Source organism: Colletotrichum phormii, assembly GCF_030913505.1.
Source record: "Colletotrichum phormii strain CBS 102054 chromosome Unknown BDP81scaffold_2, whole genome shotgun sequence".
NCBI classification, from domain to species: Eukaryota; Fungi; Ascomycota; class Sordariomycetes; order Glomerellales; family Glomerellaceae; genus Colletotrichum; species Colletotrichum phormii.
In genome coordinates, this window is record NW_026851444.1 from 1,404,137 (window position 1) to 1,422,803 (window position 18,667).

An 18,667-nucleotide genomic window follows, 5' to 3' on the forward strand; every position below is an offset into this window, starting at 1 on the left:
TGTAATATTGCAAACTATTGGCAAGACCGCTGTCTAGAGGAATATGTTTATTTATGTCTTTCCATTGCTGAGCTCTAGAATCTTCTGCAGGACTTCGCCTGGCTCCTTATCTCACCTCGGGATAGGTAATTAGTGCCATCTCTGTTGCTCCCTCTCCCTCTCGCTATTGAGGCAAACTCCTTTCTTTAGACTTGCATCATAGTCATCATCCGACTCAACTCTACTCTCTACCCTCTCCCCCCTCTTATCCCTAGGTTCGTACTTCTTCTAGACTCACTTCTCTCTTCCGTAGTCTTTCTCTATCCCACGAGATCCATCAACCTAACCAGCTTCTAGAAAACAGCGACAATACATCGTCCCAAACACCCCACCCCCCATCTCACAACTTCAACGCCTTGGCAGCCTTCGGCCCCGGTCCCACGACCCCGAACCGCGCAACCAGCATCAGAATAGGCGTAAACACAGCCACGAGGACCTGTATCCCCGCCACCTCGAGATACAACCTCGCAGTCCTCTTCCACGTACCGTCGCGCACCCGGCCCGTTCGTCTAGCAACTCTCGCCTTTTCATCCTCCTCGTCTGTAAGCGTAATTTCACCACGCTCTCTCGAAGCCGACGCAGACCCAGACCCAGATGTAGAAGCAGACGCAGAAGCAGCGCCACCCTTCCCTTCCCACCGTCGACAAACCTCCCGAAACAACTCCGGATCATCCGTAATCACCCCGTCCGCAGCGGCACGAACACTCCACTCCATCCACTCCTCGTCATTCACCGTCCAGACAAACAGCTGTCTGTTATGTTTCTTCACGTCCCGAATAAACAGCTTGCCGACGGGCCCGACGAGGGACTTTTGAAACATGTTGAAGGAGAGGTTGGGCTGTTTCGGCGTGAGGAAGTTGCGGGCGTAGAGGGGGGACCAGGAGATGAGGGAGATTGGGTAGGTTGGGAGGATTGTGCGGACGTGGGTGATGTAGGGTTGCTTGATGCTTTGTGTTAGTACCCGTTTTGCTTTGTGAGAGAGAACTGTGGTGAGGACTGGTGAGATGGTGGAGGGAGAGAAGGTGACTTACGTTCCAGCATCCAAAAACTATCCTCTCGTTCCACGGTACGGGGCCCGGCGTGGAAGCTAGGACGTCGGCTACGCGGCCGAGGAGTTGTGCTGGTGGGTCGTCGGTCTATACACGTTCGTCAACGTCAGCTCTTCATCTTCGTTTCTCAGCAACGTTCGCCCCCCTTTCCGAGATCTCTTCCCCTTTCTTCAAACTCTCCCCTTCTCTTCACCTCTTAAATCGACACCTGAATCACAAACACAACCCCCCAAAACACCAGGAAAACCATACCTTGATATCAAGCAAAACCCAAACCCCCTCCCTCCCCACCTCCGAAAGCAACCCCAACAGATCCTCCAACCTCGGCATCCTCTGCCTCGGCTCCCTAACCGTCTCAAGCGTTTTAAGGTAATCCCAATCGCACTCGTTGATTTTCGTATCCTCGATTCCAAAACACCGCTTCAGGTTCCCGTCGTGGGAGAGCACTACGACGCCGTCGCGCGAGAGGTGCAGGTCCGTCTCGAGGGCGTGGGCGCCTGCCTCGTCGAGCGCGGCGCGGAAGGCGAGGATGGTGTTTTCGGGGTATTGGGCTTTGAAGCCGCGGTGGGCTATTGCTTGCGGGAGGCGGGCTGGGGTGGTCTTGTTGGTGGTGGTGAGTGAGAGGGCGGATGTAAAGTGTGCTGCGTTGTTGGGACTTTTGTTAGCCATTGGAACTTTGGGGAGGACGACAGTTCGTAGGAAAGAGAGAGAGATAGATTGTACCTGGCGGGCTGAGAGACTCGTCCCCGAGGAGGGGTTTCGTTTCCGGAGTCATTGCCGCTGCTGCTTGATGTCCTCGTTGTCGCATCTAGATTCTATAGTATTTGGGGGTTGCGTCTATTGATAGCGGACCAGCCTTAGTGTGAGGCACTCTCTCCTGTCCAACGAGATGGTGGTCTATGAGTATAGTATCCGAATAGTATTAGGCACAAAGGTATGCGCCGAGGAGAGGGAGGAGGAGAGGATTATGAGTCTACGTGAATTCACCGACGGAACGATGACATTCTCTTGGGTGGGGGAGGGGGGAAAGAAGAAGTCAAGACTAATGGAACTAATGAACGTAAAGTAGTCGTCGCATACTCTAGTGCATACGGAATCGGGGAGCTTTACAGGTCACGAAGACTTAACCCCGTAAAAGCCGCGCGCGGTCGTCGTGGATCAATGTCAAGGGAACGCGCGCTGGTATTGACGACGACGACGAACATTGTTCAGCAAAAGATTGTGAGACAAGACGTACAGCTAGCTGCCTCGCCCTACGTAGCTGGCGGGGTGGTGTGCTGTACCTCGGAGCAATTCGAATGCGGTCGTGCCGGTTCGCTTGACCCCATGTGCAGAAGCCCAATGCGCGCCGATGGGGTCGCTGAAGCTTAACCCGGGGTGCGAATTTGGGATGGCTTCCGCGACCCGCGGGGCGGACAGCATACCTGGGCCGCTGGGCTGGCGCATCCATTGCCCCGCAGGACCAACTGCTCAGAGGCTTAGAGCTCACCCGGCAGTGAGCACCAGACCATCGGCGCGGGGCGAGACGTTAAGTCCGACCCCGCGGTGGGCGAGTCTGCAGTAGCGTCCCGCGTATCCCGTTCTACTATGTACTTCCAGGTTCACTTGGACGGGAATCAATGGGCCTCATGTCCAGGATACGGCCATTGGAGTAGTGTGGCCAGAAACGTATGTGAATGGCTTAAAATCAATGATATCAACGAATGCTCGCGCAGCCTGTTTCATTCTTGTCTGCTCTATCGCGTCGATTGCTTCGCTCACGCAGAGAACCCTCCCTGCCAAACGCTTTTTTTCTACTCTACAACCACTGCGCTGGAAAGGTGCCTGATGATGTTGGGCCTCTGTATCCGTAGACCCTCTTGTGCCCCCTTATAGCAACTTTTATCGCAACCTGCAACAAGTCTCCAGCCCGGCTAATTCCCCCTCGCAGTCATGTGAATATTCCCCTCCGCGAAACAGAACTTTAGTCAATGTCAATGTCAATATCGAGATCCAGGGACCCGATAATGTCATCGTCCATGAGCGGCTTGTGAATCGTCGGGATGCCCTTCTTCTCCTGGTTCGCAGCCTGCAACTTGACCAAGTTGGGCAAAAAGTTCTTCTCCTGGGCACCCATCTTGGGCGTGCCGTTGGCGGGTGTGCTCGCGTTGCTGTCCTTTGCCTTCTTGCCGCTCTGATCGTTGGCGTCGTGGATGAACTTTGCCTTTGTCCGCAGCCGCCGTGACAAATCGTTCTTGATGTCCTCGCCCCTCTCTAGCGCCGCCTCTAGCTTGCGCGCCTCGGCCTTCTCCTTGAGCTGTGCTCTCCTAACGTTCTCGGCGTTCTCCAAGCGGCGTTGGCGGTTAATGTTAGCTAGCCGGTCCTGCTGGGATGCCGCGCTGGGCTTGGACGAGGTGTCGCTAAGGCTCGTCTTAAAGGCCAGCACGTTCGTCTTAAGATCGTCGAGCTGCTCTTGCAGATCCTCTGCCTTTCTGGTGTTCCCTTGTGCGCGGGCGACCTCGATGTCTTGGGCGAGACGCTCGCGCAGCTTGGGATCGAACTTCTTGCGGAGCGCGGCCTTGCGCTGGATGCGCTCGTCAATCTCGGTGGTGGAGAGATGGTACGCGATGAGCGCGTTGATGTCGTCAATCTTGTCCATGAGGGTCTTCTTCTTGGGCAACGTCAGACCCTCGGACTGAATGACCTTTTCGTAGCGATTGTATTCACGCTATTTTTTAGTCAGTTTGGTGTCCTATAGCCCAGAGCATCTCACGCGTTGACTCACCTCGGTAAATGGCCGATCTGACAGGAAGATGAACGGGAATGGCCGCTCCGCCTTGCCATGAGCCGCCAGAACGTACTGGTCGGTCACAAAGGTACCACTAGGACCCGACATGGCGTAAGGCTTGCCGACAGTAATGGCTGTAAAACGTCAGCATCTTGTCAACAGAAACACCTAGGGGGCGGACTGACATTGAATGCGCGCCATGCGATACTCGTCCTGGCCCGTCTTGGAGTCAGGACCAATACTGATGCGCACGTAGCATCCAATCATGGTCGTCTCGAAGCTCGGGTGGAAGCAGTGCTCCGCGAAGCGACTCTTTCCGACGCGGATACGCTCGAAATCCCGAATGTCCGGAGGCGGCAGCTCGCGCGCGACAATCTCGTCCTCCGGCGATCGTGACTTGCGATGCCGGCGGCGCTGGTTCTCTTCGTAATCGCCTCCCTCATCGCTGTCATCCTGGTAGTCGTCGCGCGGCGACCTGAGTCCCTTGCGCTCCTCGCGACGACGTATGCGGTCGACCTTCTCCGCACGCGCGCGACGGAGCGTATCTATCGCTGACGTCTTGCCGTCGGTGCGCGCCCGCGTTGTCGTGCGCGATTCGTCCTCGAGGTCGGCAGCGTCGGCGCTGCGCTTCTTGAGCTTCTGCTTCTTCTCCTCGTTCTCCTGCTTGCTGACAAGCTGGCGCAGCATGCGATTCTGTCTGTGGCGCTCAATCTCGGCCTGTCGCTCTGCGAGCAGTGATTCTCTCTCGACCTCGCGCATGGCCATAACCATCTCCTTTTCGGTGCGACTCTTGAACATGCCATCGACCGGGTACTTATCCTCCTCGTCATCGTCTTGGCCGGCCCTATGCGGCTCGGCCTCGGAATCGGACTCGTCCATGGCGGCGGATCCTATCGAGTTGGGGCTACCGGGTGCTGAAGAGCTGAGGCTCATTGTCAGTGATGCGGATGGCAAGCAGTGCAATGTAGAGCTAGAGTCGCGCGCGCGGTAACGAGGTGCGAGGTGGAGATCCAAGTTGTCGAAGGTGAAGCTTCAAGGTTGGAGAAATCCCCAGGTGTAGAGGTAGGAATGCGCCTAGATGTATTACGAAACGGGAGAAACTTACGCCTCTCCTTCTTCTTCTGAGTCGCCTCCTCCAGAGCGCTTCTTCACCTTTTTCGCTGCAGGCTTTTTGGCAGCCGCCTTGGGCGGTGGTGACGCAGATTGCGCCCTACTCTCCGCCTCAGACATCACCTCCTCCTCTTCCTCGTCGGAGGACTCGCCACCTCCAGCGAGGGCCAAAAGCTCGTCATCAATGTCGGCCATGGCGGATTACGGTTGGGTATTCGAATAGGAGGGAGCTCTTTCAGGCAGCTGCGCCGGGTGAATCAAGTGATTCAAGACCGATCGGTCAGTATACGCAATTGGCTATCAATGCAAAGAAAAATACGATTACTTTGGGTCGCAGAAGAACGTGATTGCTTTGTCGATTGCTGTAGCGAGGTGAATGGTCGGGAGATGGTCGCTGGCGATGGCGTGGTAAGTTGTTAGAATAAGAACTCGAAAGTCTGGCTCCTATTCACAGCCTTGGGCCAGTGTCATTGCGAACGCGTGCCTGATTGGCCCAGATTATGTCATTCCCCTGCACAAGGGTGGAGCAGTCGGAGCATCGGCCTGTGCCCATCCGATCTAGACTCCCTTCAGCCAATCAACGCTCACAAAGGCGTTAGCATCCACAGGGTCTAGTCTTTCGATGTCATTGACATCTTCCATTTGCCTTCGGCCGAGTTTGTGCCCCGAGTGCCTTAGGGGCTTGTTCACCTTTCAAAAATCACACAATGGCTTCAGCTAGTTCGATTTTGAGGCCTTGTTGCGGCATCGCAAGGATTGGAGCCCAAAACGCTTATGCGCCGGGTGTTTGCATCTCGCGCAGACAGCTATCCGTCACTTCCAATGCTCAGGCCGAAGCAACAGGCGGAGGAGCGCAGCCCCGACGAAAGCCCCTGACCCAAGAGCAGCGGGAGTTCTTGTCCTCAGCAGTGAGTTGTGTACCTATATACCAGCTGGGAAAACCTACTGACTTTGTCCAGCTTCGAGTCAACCAAGCCGGAGAATTGGCTGCCACCCGAATCTACACAGCCCAGACCCCACCGATCGTCAATCGACACCCACACCTTCGACCTCTCATGGCACACATGTATGATCAAGAAGAGGGCCACCTCAATACGTTCAACGCCCTCATACACAAGCATCGCGTTCGACCGACTGCGCTGTACCCTCTGTGGCAGCTCATGTCAACTGGGCTGGGCTGGAGCACCGCAGTGATGGGTCGCGAGGCGGCTATGGCATGCACAGAGGCCGTTGAGACGGAGATTGGCGACCACTACAACAACCAGATCAGAACTCTGATTGAGATGGTTACGGAGTGGGAAGCTGAAGGCTACGATGTCGGTCCCGAGTTCACCGAGCTCATCAAGACGCTGCGGCGGATCCGCGATGAAGAACTAGAGCACTTGGACCATGCTGTCGAGCATGACGCCAAGAAGGCAGAGCCGCACTGGTTGCTCACCGGCGCGATTCGGGCGGGTTGCAAAGGCGCCATCTGGGTGAGTGAAAAGGTGTAATAAAGGCTGTAATTTAACAATGTGTACAATACATGTAAAAACAAGGACCGAAGCCATACGAATAGAATCAATACAGTGAAAGTACCCGCGACGCCAAGATGCCCCTCCCTGAATCCGTCCTGTGCATCGATGTATCATATGATGGTTCAGCCGTACAGAGAGGCTTTATCCAGCAGGTCCATGAGACCGTCCTGAACTGTGTGTGACGCCTAGTTGCTGCAATGGATATTAGCACTGGCCACGCGCAGAGATGATTAAGGAAACTTACTAGATTTGGAGTGGCGCGACACCGTCCACCTGGAATCCCCAATTGCCGTTTTGTTCTTCGGTCAGGAGCCAATCGTATGGGAAGTTGACAACATGTCCCTGAATCATGCTGAGCAGTTCCTCTGCTTCGGCCCTCCCGAGCACCTCTTCGGGCGGCATGCCGCGCCGGCTGCCCTTAGTAGTGGCACGTCGGCGGCGTCTAACCGATCCTTGGGCCTGTTGAGCTGGAATGCTCACATCCCTCGAAGGCGGCTTCTCTAGAGGGGAGAAAGTCGTTCTTTTCTCCCTACTCTTCTCTCTTGCTGGTTCCAGCATGTTGGCGTCGGCAGCAGGGCCCGGTTCAAAGGCCGGGAATGGAACGTCCCCAGCAGGAAGAATGGGCGATGGATCATCCAGTGGGCGTCTTGATGATGCCGCCTTTTCAACGTCTGTGTTGAGGTTGAGCCCGCCTCGCGAGCCTGGCTGCTCGCTCTTCTCGTTGAGGTCGTGGTCGTCATCCGCCGGAATGACGATTCTAGGGTGGTTCGAGTGGTTAGTCTTGAGGTGCAGCTTCTCCTCCGTCTTATCAGCCACAGCACTTGCAATTGCGCCGGGGCCTGGCGCGCCCATACCGGCGCCGCCTCCGCTGACAGGTGTTTGGTGACGGTTCAAGTTGGAGTCTCCATCGTCTCCCTTGGTTTGGCCTTCCATGCTCTGTCTGAACCTCTCAGTGTAGGACACAGCCTCTCGGTAGTCGGGCCATGTGAGCACTTCTGAATCGGGCATGCATCTGAAGACGCGGCGGTACAGCTTCGTATTATTCTCAGCGATCCTATTCCAGATGTCGTCAAAGAAGGTTGAGTTGACCGGATCACGCATGCAGTCCTTATCAATGTGTGCTTGCCTGATGTCAGCAGCCAGAGGATGGACTGGCCCATTGGTCGGCTGGCCGTGCTGGTCCAAGTGAACAGGGGGTCCGCCAATATCAGTATCGTCCACAGCAGGCAGCGTGGGAAGCCCAGCCGTGCGAGGCAGTCCGAGTTGGTCCGTAGTTCGTCTGTTGAGAGCTGGTATCGGTGGCAGAGCATCGTTACTGACTCCGCCCTCCTCTTCCACGTGGTGATCAGCCGACGGCTTGCGTTCGTGAGGCTGCATCGGCGATTGCAAAGTGCCTTTTCCTTCAGAATTCACATTGTTGACAAGGACCTCACGGCCGTTGATAATGATAGAGTCTCGTCCTCGATCAAGGCCAAGCTTGGCTGCTTCCTTCCAGTGATCTTTGCCAAAACCGGCGACTTCCAGGTCGTGTGCTTCGTTGCCAGTTACACGGTCGTCACGGTCCTTGCCCTTGTCTGAGGAGGATACTGACGACGCTTCCTCGGCTGCCGCATCCGCCTCTGCGGCATCATGATTGAAGCTTGCAGCCTGTCCATGCATTGCTGGCTTGGTCGGCTTATTGGCTGCCTGTGGTGCACTCGGCCCTGCGACAGGGGGCGACTCCGTGTCTTCATCGTAAATTTGATCCATCTCCGCCTCGTACTCGGCTTGACGGTCCATATCGGCCTGTCTCTCTTCCTCCAGGATCTCGTCCACATCCAAGCCAAGATGCTCTCGCATCAGGCGGAGTCGCAATGTGTGTGCGAACCGACCAACTTGGTAGGGTCTGCCAGCCATTGTTGACCAGATCATATCAGTGTCGCGGACAACGGCAGCAAGCTCGGAATCACGACTTCCAAGCATGGATCGCTCGTTGATGTTGGCGGAACCAATAAGAGCGACACGATCATCTACCACGATACATTTGGCGTGAATGTAAAGTTGCTCAGTGACCAAGGCATTTCTGGGGCCAATCTTGCCCCATTGTCGTAGACTGTAGAATTGGATATACTCTTCAGGTTCGATGCCGGCAGCCCGAAGACGTTCGAAGATTGAAAATTCACCGCGGCAGATACTGCGGTATTGACACTGCAGAATCAGTCGAACACTGGTACCTTCTTGTTCATCGACAGTGTTTTGGAAGCCAGGCATGAGGGGAATGACAATGCATGCCTTCCAATCCTCATCATTCTCGTGAGCTCTGATGATGCGTTCGACAAGCGCATCGCCAATGCGGTTGACAATTTTCGTGTTAAATGCCTCGGTGCTGGTAATGAAGAACTGGTTCTCCATGTAAACGAAATGGTCGGAATCTTCAATCATCTTGACGTAAGCGTTCTGGATACTGCACTCGACATGCTCGATTCCCAGAGACCAGTTGGCGGCAGACCTCAAGATCTGAACTTCGCAGGTGCCCGTCAGTCCAAGGGCGTCGAGCTCATGCATCTTCACGTCGGGAGGTGGCAGCAAGAACGGCAACGGGCGAGTTGTCTTCCTGCCTCTCTTGACGTAGTTCCATCGTTGGACGAAGTGTCTAGTCAAATCTCGGGCTGGCTGACCAACGACCTGCATAGCGATGTCGTGCCACGGCATTCTGGGAACCTTGCTTCTGTCGTACATCTCTTCGTACGGCTCGTCGAGTTTGAAGAAATCCTGGACACGGGGATTCGAATAGTCCTTTCCAGGGAAAAGCTGACAATGCTCAGCATCCTTTGGTTGCTCGCTGTGCTCAAAGCCTGTTGGCTTGTCGTCCGTAATGGGGTGCTGCGGGCAGTCCCAACGGCCGAAGCACAAATCGATGCCGCCAACAAACGCAACATCGTGGTCGACGATACAAAGTTTCTCATGGTGGGCGAAGAAGAATTGGTTTTTCTTGAACTGATTGGGAGATCGCTGAACGAAGATGTTGGGGTGAAGGTTCAGGAGTGAGTACTTGGTATACTCGGAGTCGATCGGAATAGCAGCCTCGACATTGCGATAGACAATGATGAAGATCTTGACACCCTCTCGGGCTTTTCGCTGCAAAAGACGATCCAAACGCCACTTCTGGCTGATAGCTGCAGGTCGACGCATGTAAAGCTCTGGACTGAGCCACCAATCATGAATGTAAATCACGTCTCGGGCCATGCTGATCGCACGAGACACGTTCCACATGTAGTCTCTGCCATCTACAAGCCACTGCGCAAAGACGCCATTCCGGACGGGAGAGAAGCTGTCGAAACGATTCGTGTCATACCACTTAGTTTGCTTAAGCATCTCTGCTATCGAGTCCTCGAACTGCTTCATGATGTGTTGGTTTCTTGAAAACAATTTGACCTTGCGCTCAGCTGTATGCAGTGTCAATGTGTGATGCTTCTCGGCGTCGCCTTCTTCTGCCAGATCGATCTCTTTCTCCTCAGCCTTGGTCTTTCCCTTGGACAACTGTTTTAATGTGCTTCTCTTGGAAACAATGCGAAACTTGGAGTCCACGAGGTACACATCGTAGACGCTCATCTTCTCTGGTGATTCGACGCAGACGATGTAGCTGGAGCGCACGAGGAACCACTTGCGACTATGGCGAGCAATGACCTTCTTTGGTGTCAAGACTCGACGGAAATCCATGCCTTTGGAGGACTGGATGTGCAAGTAGCACTCTTTGCCGTGATAGCTGCCTTCAGCAGCTAGGCGCACTCCCAGAGCAGACAGCTCTAAGAACTTGCAAAGACGGTTACTGTCCGCACGGAACATCAACCAGCGAATCATGTCCTGGAGATACTTCTCAAGAACCCTTCTTTGACGCTCAAAGTACCGTTTCCTAGCCTGGATCTGATCGGCTTGGTTCTCGCCACCCGAGTCTCCGGGCTCAGTAAATCCGGTCGACTTCCTACGCATACCGAGCATGCCGAGGCGGGACTTCTTTCTAACACCAGGACCAGCTCGACCACCTTCCCATTCGCTTGCTGTACCCTCTCCTGCGGTACCTTCAGCAGCGGTTCCTTCGCCACCGGTGACCTCTCCCAGATCATCGCCTCGAATGCTTGCGTCATCGTCGTCTTCGCTGTCGTCCTTATTACGGGCACTGCGAAGATAGGGGAAGGCGCCCCAGGGGAACTTGGGCATTTTGGGTCGGGCTCCCACATCGGCGCGCCCATGCAAGTACTTATCGTTGCTCATCGCAAGCTTGTATCGCACGTGGAGGTTGTAGACGTCTTTGAGAGTCCTGATGATGATCCATTTCATTCGACTTGGGCCGCTGCCGTACTCGAGGTCCATCGTAAAGACCCAGTGTCGCTCGCTGTCGTCGTCGGACTCGGGCTGGCTATCAGTAATACGCAAGCGCACTTGTTCGAGAAGGACTGGAATGCGTTTGTTGCCATGCTCATCCCTTTGGATCATGCTGGCCAACATAAGAACGGCGGGCGCTCCAGCTCGCAGCTCTGCCATGAGCTCTGCTGACTTTGCAAAATCGAAACGATCCTCTTTCTTCTGCCTAAGAAGCTTCAAGGTGTTCTTGACGTATTTCCAGGTCGATGCTCGTTCGGTGCCGAAAAAGGGTCTCTTGGGCGTGATCGCATCTCCGTCTGATACTCCGCCTCCACCAAGGACAGTTATGCGACGGACATGACCCATTCTTCTACCTCCAGGGCTCTCCGTGCCATCTCCGTTAACTTTGTGAGACCGCATCCATGAGGGTCCCGCAAGCTGGTCTCGTCCTTCGCCTTCCGACATGCCGTGCTGCTGCCCGGGGTGATCTGGCATACTCATGCGCCTTCGCAACCCCATCCGGCCGTAACCGACAGGCGAGTCTGGGCCGGGTAGATGTCGCAAATTGGGGGTACTCGGAACAGACATATTTTGCTTCTTTGGGCGGCGCATTCTCCTCTTCTTCTTGGGCTTGACAGCATCCGATGTGGCTCCCTCGTCAGCCGTCTCCTCGACGTCTGCATCCGCATCGCTGCCGTCATCTTCGTCAAGTGTGTGAGGTATTCTAGACCTGAACTGGCCGGTGGTGGGCGAGCTACCCATGGACGGCGGCGTACCATTGTCGTTCAGGTTACCTGAGCTGCTCGTCTTGAGTGTCTGCATGCTACCAGACCCAGTGAGCTGCTTTAATTTGGAGATAAAGGCAGAGCCAATGGACTTTCCGCCGTCTTCCCATGATGGCTGCCGCGAATGGCTTGCTGGAGCCTCCAGGACCTGGTCCGTTCTGGCGAACTGTACGCTTCGGCGATCGGTCGGTGAAGCTGGCTCAGGGGAGTATGTATCGTCTTCGGGCATCACTGGCAGACCGCCAGGAGTCTGGCGTACGCTGTCGGTGGAGTTGAGGGTTGGGAGCTGCGGCCGCTTTCCGTCGTTAACAGGCGACACGCTGTCGTGGGGTGCTCCCCCATTGATATAGTCTCGTGCTTCCACCGTGGAGTCGATCGGGGTGTGGTTATCTTTAGGCGTCGGGAGACCCTTCGGGGGAGGAGCCGGAGGGCCATCTTTCGGCGGAGGAGCTGGAGGAGCAAGCGACTCTGGCTGGCTCGTGATGGCTGGCGATGCCGCGCGAGGGCTTCTTGTCATTGGCGAGACCGAGTCATCTCGTCTTGAGTCCGTCATTGTGACGGGAATTTCGGGAGGTTGTCGAAGTAGGAGACGAGTCGAAAATAGGTCGATGTTTCTAGGAAATCGGCTCGCGGAATCGAGATGTGTAGGTCGTGGATCGGTGTGAACACCTCGAGCATGGCTTTCTCGGCGTAGTAAAAATGAGAGACAGCAGCCCAACAAGGGGTCGGGGTTGTGTTGTAAAATCAAGTCGAGGGCTGATCGGGGCTGGTGTCTTGCAATTGCGGTCGAGACAATCAGACACACCCGTCGACTTTGGGAGGTTCGAGGGCGAGAAGCTAAAGCGAGACAACAACGGCGCTCGTGGTCGATCACCGGCAGCTGCTCCAAAATCCGACGGTTTTGGCAAGAAGCAGACCTTCCCAATGCATAAGATGTAGCCCAAAACGAAGAGAAAAAAAAGGTCGGGCTGGGGGTGTGCTTCTGCAAGCCCTGCAGGGTTGATGGAAGATCGGGTTTGTTGCAGTCGTGTGCACTTGAATCTTTGGACCTGCTAAAGTCAGACGACGGGACCTCAGATCCTCGAGACCAGGAACCTTGGGCTGTCGCGGTTTTGGGGGGAGACAGGGAGGGCGATGGGGTGCAGTGAAAGGTAAGGTAAGGGAGGGACCCAGGACCAGTGATCCCTGTGAGGGCCTGCAAATCCCCAGCAAGTTGCAACGTTGGTGGAGGACGAGGCTTAATTGCTTCTTTAGCTCCGAGCCAATGGGCGCCAATAGGGGAGCGAATAAGGGGGGGTGAGCAGGGGGGATGACCTAGCGGCTCCCTCCGGGGCGTGCCACCTTAGTCCGATGTCACGCCCAAATCCTCAGTGGCTCCCTTCGCTATTCGGGCGCGGTGCAGCTGATGGAGCTTCCATTGACATTTGACACCGAGTCCGCGGTTGAACATCTACCTTATTGAGCAAGAACATTGAATTTCTGCCCGTCTCTGCCGTCTCGGTTCCATGTGACTTACCTGTGCTGTGGTTTATCTCCCGCTTGGATCGGTCCAGAGACAAGACGCTTCAAAGGAAGCTAAGGCGCAGAAGCGGACGGGAAAGGACTGAGCTCCTACATTACATGTACATGAGCCCTACAGGGGCCCGTTTCTGCCCAGATTACGTCCTAAGCCAAACTTTCATCGACTGTGCGACCTCGAAATGACCACAATTACAGACGACGCAAATCCCGCAATTATGGATCGATGGCTTTTATTATACGCCTGTTGCGCGCATATGGCATGTCCGGGCCGTGGGGGCGTTCAATAGGGGTTCGGATAGATCTGAGACGTGGACCACCCAAGGTATGTACCTATGTCGGGATAGCGGTGCTTCAGTACCTGCCAGGCTGCCTGAATACCTACTCCGTACACATCGCGCAAGGAGAGGGAGGTTGGCAAATGCGTAACCACAGGGCGGCGTATCTCGAGATGGATATTTTCATCACCAAATGTCATCTGCACCCTGGCACCTCAACCCTTGGTGCGGACGTGGGATCCGAGGAAAAGTCCGTTGTTCGCTTCGGATAGAGAGAGGCCGCCGAGACCCATTGCGGAGGGACAAGGCCAAGGAACAAAGAACGACAGATCGGCCCTGACTAGGCAGTCGGCGTGGGCTGTTTCACCGTGAATGAAAAAATGGAGAAATGGAGATCCATCATTCGAGTCTCCCTAGTCTCTTAAGATGTGGCTTGGATTTTGATGTGTGGCACAGGCGGTAAAGAAGAATCCTAGCGCCTCAGGTTGTCCTTCCCGTTTGCACCCCAACCTTGCACCACTCAGTGCCTATGTCTTACGTAACGCACTCAGAGCGCGTCACGCGCATCTTCTTATCGATAAGCTCTCACCGTCGCGTCCAACATCACGGCTACCTAGGTTGTGGACTGGAAGGTCACTGATTTTGGAACCCAACATCGCCAAAGCCGCCGCCACACTGCAAAAATGCCAAGGTATGCTTCGTGGGCCCCTCTTGATCTGCTAAGACTTCGTTTTGACTTCGTCATTCAGGGAAATCATTACGGTCCAGGCCGGACAATGCGGCAACAGCAGTCAGTCTACCCCACCAAACAGAACATCAGTCGCGGGCAATGGAGCTAATGCCGTACAGTTGGAAGCCAATTCTGGCAGCAGCTTTGTCAGGAGCACGGCATCAACCAGGACGGAAACCTCGAAGACTTTGCTACTGAAGGCGGCGATCGCAAAGATGTCTTTTACTACCAGAGCGACGACACACGATACATCCCGCGAGCTATCCTGGTCGATTTAGAGCCAAGGGTACGTCTACGAGTCCAGCAGGTGAACGCTCTCTTGCTAAGGAGCTACAGGTCATACAAGGCATCCAAAGTGGCCCCTACAAAAACATTTACAACCCGGAGAACTTCTACGTTGGCAAGAATGGAGTTGGTGCTGCGAATAACTGGGGTGATGGTTATCAGACTGGCGAAGTGGTCTACGAAGACATCATGGAGATGATCGACCGCGAGGCTGATGGTAGCGACTCTCTAGAAGTACGTGCAACGTTGCTGTGTTGGTTTTGCGGGCTTTGCTTACTGTCTCCAGGGTTTCATGATGCTGCACTCGATCGCAGGCGGCACTGGCTCTGGTCTGGGCTCCTTCCTCCTCGAGCGACTCAACGACCGGTTCCCCAAGAAGATCATCCAGACGTACTCCGTCTTCCCTGATACCACAAACTCAGGAGATGTCGTCGTTCATCCTTACAACAGTGTTCTCGCCATGAGAAGGTTAACGCAGAATGCCGACTCCGTAGTGGTGCTAGACAACGGAGCTCTATCACGAATCGCAGCCGATAGATTACATGTTCAGGAGCCCTCGTTTGCTCAAACAAACCAACTGGTAGGAATTATGCTCCCATAGGCGAGGCTCTCAGACTAACCTGGACAATGTAGGTATCGACCGTCATGTCAGCAAGCACGACAACACTCAGATACCCAGGCTACATGCACAACGATCTGGTCAGCATCTTGGCCTCTTTGATTCCCACGCCCCGCTGCCATTTCTTGATGACGGCATACACACCATTCACAGGCGATCAGGTAGAGCAGGCCAAGACTGTGCGAAAGACGACAGTATTGGACGTCATGCGGAGACTGCTACAGCCCAAGAACCGCATGGTCTCAACCCAACCGGGAAAGAAGAGCTGCTACATTTCCATTCTGAACGTCATTCAGGGCGAAGTGGATCCCACGGACGTCCACAAGAGCTTGCTGAGAATCCGGGAACGACGACTGGCGACTTTCATCCCATGGGGACCGGCCAGCATCCAAGTGGCCCTCACAAAGCGGAGCCCCTACATTCCAATGGCCCACCGCGTCAGTGGATTGATGCTGGCAAACCACACAAGCATCGCAACTGTAAGTTCCACGACCTTGGTCATGATACGCGCTCGTGTTGCTGACGACCTCCTAGCTCTTCAAGAGAATTCTAAGACAATACGACGGTATGCGGAAGCGTAATGCCTTCATGGAGGGTTACAAGAAGACCGCACCTTTTGCCGAGAACCTGGACGAATTCGACGAGGCCCGCGAGGTTGTGTCAGACCTGATCCAAGAGTATGAGGCGGCGGAGGATTCCGACTACCTGAACCCCGACACCGGCGACAAGGCGACTTCAGCTGAAACGGACAAGAGAATGGGCTAGAACAGTTGCGTGTGGTGGCGGTAGAAGGGAAGGATTGGCGGTTGGCACAAGGCTGGAAGATGACAGAAGTGGATCAAAATGTCGATATGGCCATGACGGCATCAGCATCTGCACATTGGGAAAATGGAACAGACCGGCACTACGGTTGGCTTTGCTGGGACTCTGGGAGTAAGGCGTTCAAGGACGGGCGACAGAAGCTTACGAAAAAAGCCCACTCGGCTGATACCAACAACCCCTCAATAAACATGCATCTGATTGAGGAAAAAACGCTCTGTTCATGCCTAGGCACCACTTTGACCCTCAATTCCGTGTTGCCTTTTGCCTCATCGAAGCGTCTGGAGCTTTTGCTCCTGAGCCTCCCGGCCAATTTGTGTCATTGATCGCCCATCTGTTGTTGGATGTTCTCCACTTCCCGCGACAATCGTCGATGGACGTCAACGGTTCTCCACTGATTCCAGGCAAAGGAGGGCGCAAAGAGCCGCAATTGCACCTGCTTGACGTAATTGACGTCAGCGTCCGTAGAGGCTCCGAAAGCTCGAGTCTGGCCAAATCTGGAGCTCATCCTCCTCCAGCTTCGTGTATAAGAGTCTCTGTTGAAGCTCGACAAAGAGGTTCTTCTTTTTTTTTCCCCTCATCACATTAAGCAACTACAAAACAAGACCGACATCAAAGTCACAGCACCAACAACTTCAATCAAACCTAAAAAATCCCTGTCAACGAATCAACTACAGTGAGCTACATTCCCTGCACCCCGGCCGCTACGGCCCCCAACCAATAGCACCCACAGAGCCACAGACGCTAACTTACATCCTCTCTAGCGAACCTTTTTCCAAATAACTACCGCCAACATGACCCAATCCAAGGCCGACAAGATCAGCGAGGTCCAGTCCAACCTCCCCCTCCCCGAGCAGCCCCCCGTCGCCTCCGACTGGAACTCTGCGGACGCCACAAAGGTCAACGTCGGCAGCGGCGGTGACGCCGAGACCGCCGTCGGCACGGGCACCGGCGCCACCTCCGGCCTGAGAGGTCCCGCCTCCAAAGCCAGTGAGGACCTTAGCAACGTCGGTCGTCAGGCTACTGAGGGCTTGAGCGGCGTTCCCAAGGATGCTGCGAAATAAACGGATTTTTAAGGGTTTTGTTAAGCGATGGATATACCAAAGGTTGTGGCTGGATGGATGGGACACGCCTTGTATGACTACTTAGAGAGTACGGCATGATATGAGTAAATGACATCGGCATGGTTTGCCTTTACCAACAAAACTTGTCCAGTGATGGCTAGAGATCGGCGTGATTATACTGCTCACATCGCCATGCACTTCAAGCAGGACCAAGCGAGTTCGACACTTGGCTTGCTGCGAGTGAAAGTGCTTAATTGGTATTCAAGTTGCTGGTCAAAGAAGTCGAACTATAATAGTTATATAGAATTGCAGTAAATTTCCAATCCTTCGATCACTAGTAAATCTACCATTAAACCCGCATGGATCTATCGAATGATTGCTTTCCTACTACTTCCGAGATCCTGGATGGTCTTTGACAGCTCGTAATGCCATTTGGGCCATCTCCAACTTCGCATGATCTCATGGCAGGCGTCACTCGATGTAGATAGAATATGAAATAATTCAAATAGACACCCGAAGTAGCATTTAATACTTTTTGGATTAGACCAGTTCCGTCAAAATTTAACTGGCCATTCTTATATCAGGGCATATATTGACTCCTCCGCTGATATGTGATGCTTGTATATTAGCTTACATGTTCGAGCAAAGTACGCTTCAGATGTAGCATGACTATCATTCTTGGTCTTCCACATCGCAGCATCTGGTAAGTCTGGATGTGTTCCTATTTGACCCCATCACTCCTGGTGCCATTACTGACAGTACCATATTTGTTGATATGCTGCTCCTGATGAAATTATGAATGGAAAATCCAAGACAGAGATCTTGTGCAAGAACTTCCTTCACGAAAGTGATTGAGATGCATTCCCGTGGAAGTGCAGAGCAGCACCTCATTATTACAGTCGACTGCCACAGACTTTCAAAGAAATATGCACTTTTGATCAGGAAAAGCTTTTCTTTCCGCAGCTCTTTCTAACTACCAGCAATGCTGTCGTTTATAGAAGAGCATCTTACTCTTATAGAGCTAGCCCTTCCTGCTGCACTCAAATTCCCCATGCCTGCCCTTTATTTCACAAAAAAAATAGCAGGCACTAACCCCAGTGTGTTCCTGCTTTATGGTATCGTGGAATATGCCCTTGCTGCTTCTGGTTCCCGGTTCTACACCCCGCCCCTGCCACCGGCCTCGCTCACTTACTCCGTTCTCGAGCAGGTCTTCTTTCCGAATTCGATAGACAGCACGGCTATCTGCCCAAGGCAAGGACTTTCCTTTCCTCTTCCCCTCATACAATTTGCCCTAGGTACTGCTAGCATCCATCCACTTTTCCCTTTCTTCCCCTTCCTCAGAAACACCCACACCCTGGAATCTTCTTTTTCCACACCACAACACACATCCCATCAGGGCAAAAGCTGCCATACATATCACTCACTTATTTCCTCCTGCACCGCTCAAGCAAAATCTCAAACTAGGCTTCTGCCTTTCATCTTCTTTTCGTCGATATCCATCAGGAACGGCACCATACAAATCCCTAACCAGCGATAAGTTCCAAGAACCTCCAGCGGTAAGTTAAGCAGAACATCTCTACTCGCGATTTCATATGCCACTCTTCGCCTATTTTTCGATGTCATCATCAGTGGCATTCCTGTCCTTACCTTTCTTCTGTTTTCCTATTGACATCCCAATTCTTCCCCTACTCCTGCTCTTTCCGAGCAACTACCTTGGGCAGCACGATCTCGAACTCTCGATTATTT

General features: G+C 53.9%; 6 protein-coding genes across 6 annotated transcripts; 3 read left to right on the top strand and 3 right to left on the bottom strand.

The window, feature by feature from the left end:
- Window positions 1-32: 32 nt before the first annotated feature.
- Window positions 33-2,353, bottom strand: BDP81DRAFT_415871 (glycerophosphoryl diester phosphodiesterase). The gene is made up of 4 exons (XM_060589486.1): window positions 1,812-2,353; window positions 1,341-1,729; window positions 1,071-1,175; window positions 33-979 (listed from the first exon to the last, which is right to left on the bottom strand). The coding sequence occupies exons 1-4, from the start codon at window positions 1,894-1,896 to the stop codon at window positions 380-382; spliced, it is 1,179 nt and encodes a 392-aa protein (XP_060450548.1). The 5' UTR covers window positions 1,897-2,353; the 3' UTR covers window positions 33-379.
- A 698-nt stretch (window positions 2,354-3,051) lies between these two features.
- BDP81DRAFT_445320 (uncharacterized protein) lies at window positions 3,052-5,160 on the bottom strand (the record flags this gene model as incomplete). The annotated part of the gene is made up of 4 exons (XM_060591940.1): window positions 3,052-3,795; window positions 3,853-3,989; window positions 4,041-4,885; window positions 4,961-5,160. 4 exons carry the CDS (start codon window positions 5,158-5,160, stop codon window positions 3,052-3,054), a joined length of 1,926 nt encoding a protein of 641 aa, XP_060450549.1.
- A 512-nt stretch (window positions 5,161-5,672) lies between these two features.
- BDP81DRAFT_308857 (ubiquinone biosynthesis protein COQ7) lies at window positions 5,673-6,458 on the top strand (the record flags this gene model as incomplete). Its single annotated transcript, XM_060583501.1, has 2 exons — window positions 5,673-5,873; window positions 5,925-6,458. 2 exons carry the CDS (start codon window positions 5,673-5,675, stop codon window positions 6,456-6,458), a joined length of 735 nt encoding a protein of 244 aa, XP_060450550.1.
- Window positions 6,459-6,667: 209 nt separating this feature from the next.
- BDP81DRAFT_445322 (uncharacterized protein) lies at window positions 6,668-12,161 on the bottom strand (the record flags this gene model as incomplete). The annotated part of the gene is made up of 2 exons (XM_060591941.1): window positions 6,668-6,674; window positions 6,727-12,161. The coding sequence occupies 2 exons, from the start codon at window positions 12,159-12,161 to the stop codon at window positions 6,668-6,670; spliced, it is 5,442 nt and encodes a 1,813-aa protein (XP_060450551.1).
- A 1,858-nt stretch (window positions 12,162-14,019) lies between these two features.
- BDP81DRAFT_84426 (tubulin/FtsZ family protein) lies at window positions 14,020-15,942 on the top strand. Its single transcript, XM_060596375.1, has 7 exons — window positions 14,020-14,095; window positions 14,154-14,194; window positions 14,254-14,420; window positions 14,471-14,653; window positions 14,706-14,999; window positions 15,053-15,517; window positions 15,573-15,942. Exons 1-7 carry the CDS (start codon window positions 14,088-14,090, stop codon window positions 15,801-15,803), a joined length of 1,389 nt encoding a protein of 462 aa, XP_060450552.1. The 5' UTR covers window positions 14,020-14,087; the 3' UTR covers window positions 15,804-15,942.
- A 642-nt stretch (window positions 15,943-16,584) lies between these two features.
- BDP81DRAFT_415877 (uncharacterized protein) lies at window positions 16,585-17,113 on the top strand. The gene has a single exon (XM_060589487.1). It carries the CDS (start codon window positions 16,652-16,654, stop codon window positions 16,919-16,921), a length of 270 nt encoding a protein of 89 aa, XP_060450553.1. The 5' UTR covers window positions 16,585-16,651; the 3' UTR covers window positions 16,922-17,113.
- The last annotated feature ends 1,554 nt before the right edge of the window (window positions 17,114-18,667 follow it).

Bases quoted from the DNA above. Each gene is read 5' to 3' on its own strand.
- BDP81DRAFT_415871 (XM_060589486.1), bottom strand. From the start codon at position 1,896: ATGCGACAACGAGGACATCAAGCAGCAGCGGCAATGACTCCGGAAACG. The intron at 1,730-1,811 runs GTACAATCTATC...CCAACAACGCAG, and splicing joins CGAGTCTCTCAGCCCGCCAG to CACACTTTACATCCGCCCTC. The intron at 980-1,070 runs GTAAGTCACCTT...CAAAGCATCAAG, and splicing joins TAGTTTTTGGATGCTGGAAC to CAACCCTACATCACCCACGT.
- BDP81DRAFT_84426 (XM_060596375.1), top strand. The intron at 14,195-14,253 runs GTCAGTCTACCC...AATGCCGTACAG, and splicing joins CGGACAATGCGGCAACAGCA to TTGGAAGCCAATTCTGGCAG. The intron at 14,421-14,470 runs GTACGTCTACGA...AAGGAGCTACAG, and splicing joins TGGTCGATTTAGAGCCAAGG to GTCATACAAGGCATCCAAAG.
- BDP81DRAFT_415877 (XM_060589487.1), top strand. From the start codon at position 16,652: ATGACCCAATCCAAGGCCGACAAGATCAGCGAGGTCCAGTCCAACCTC.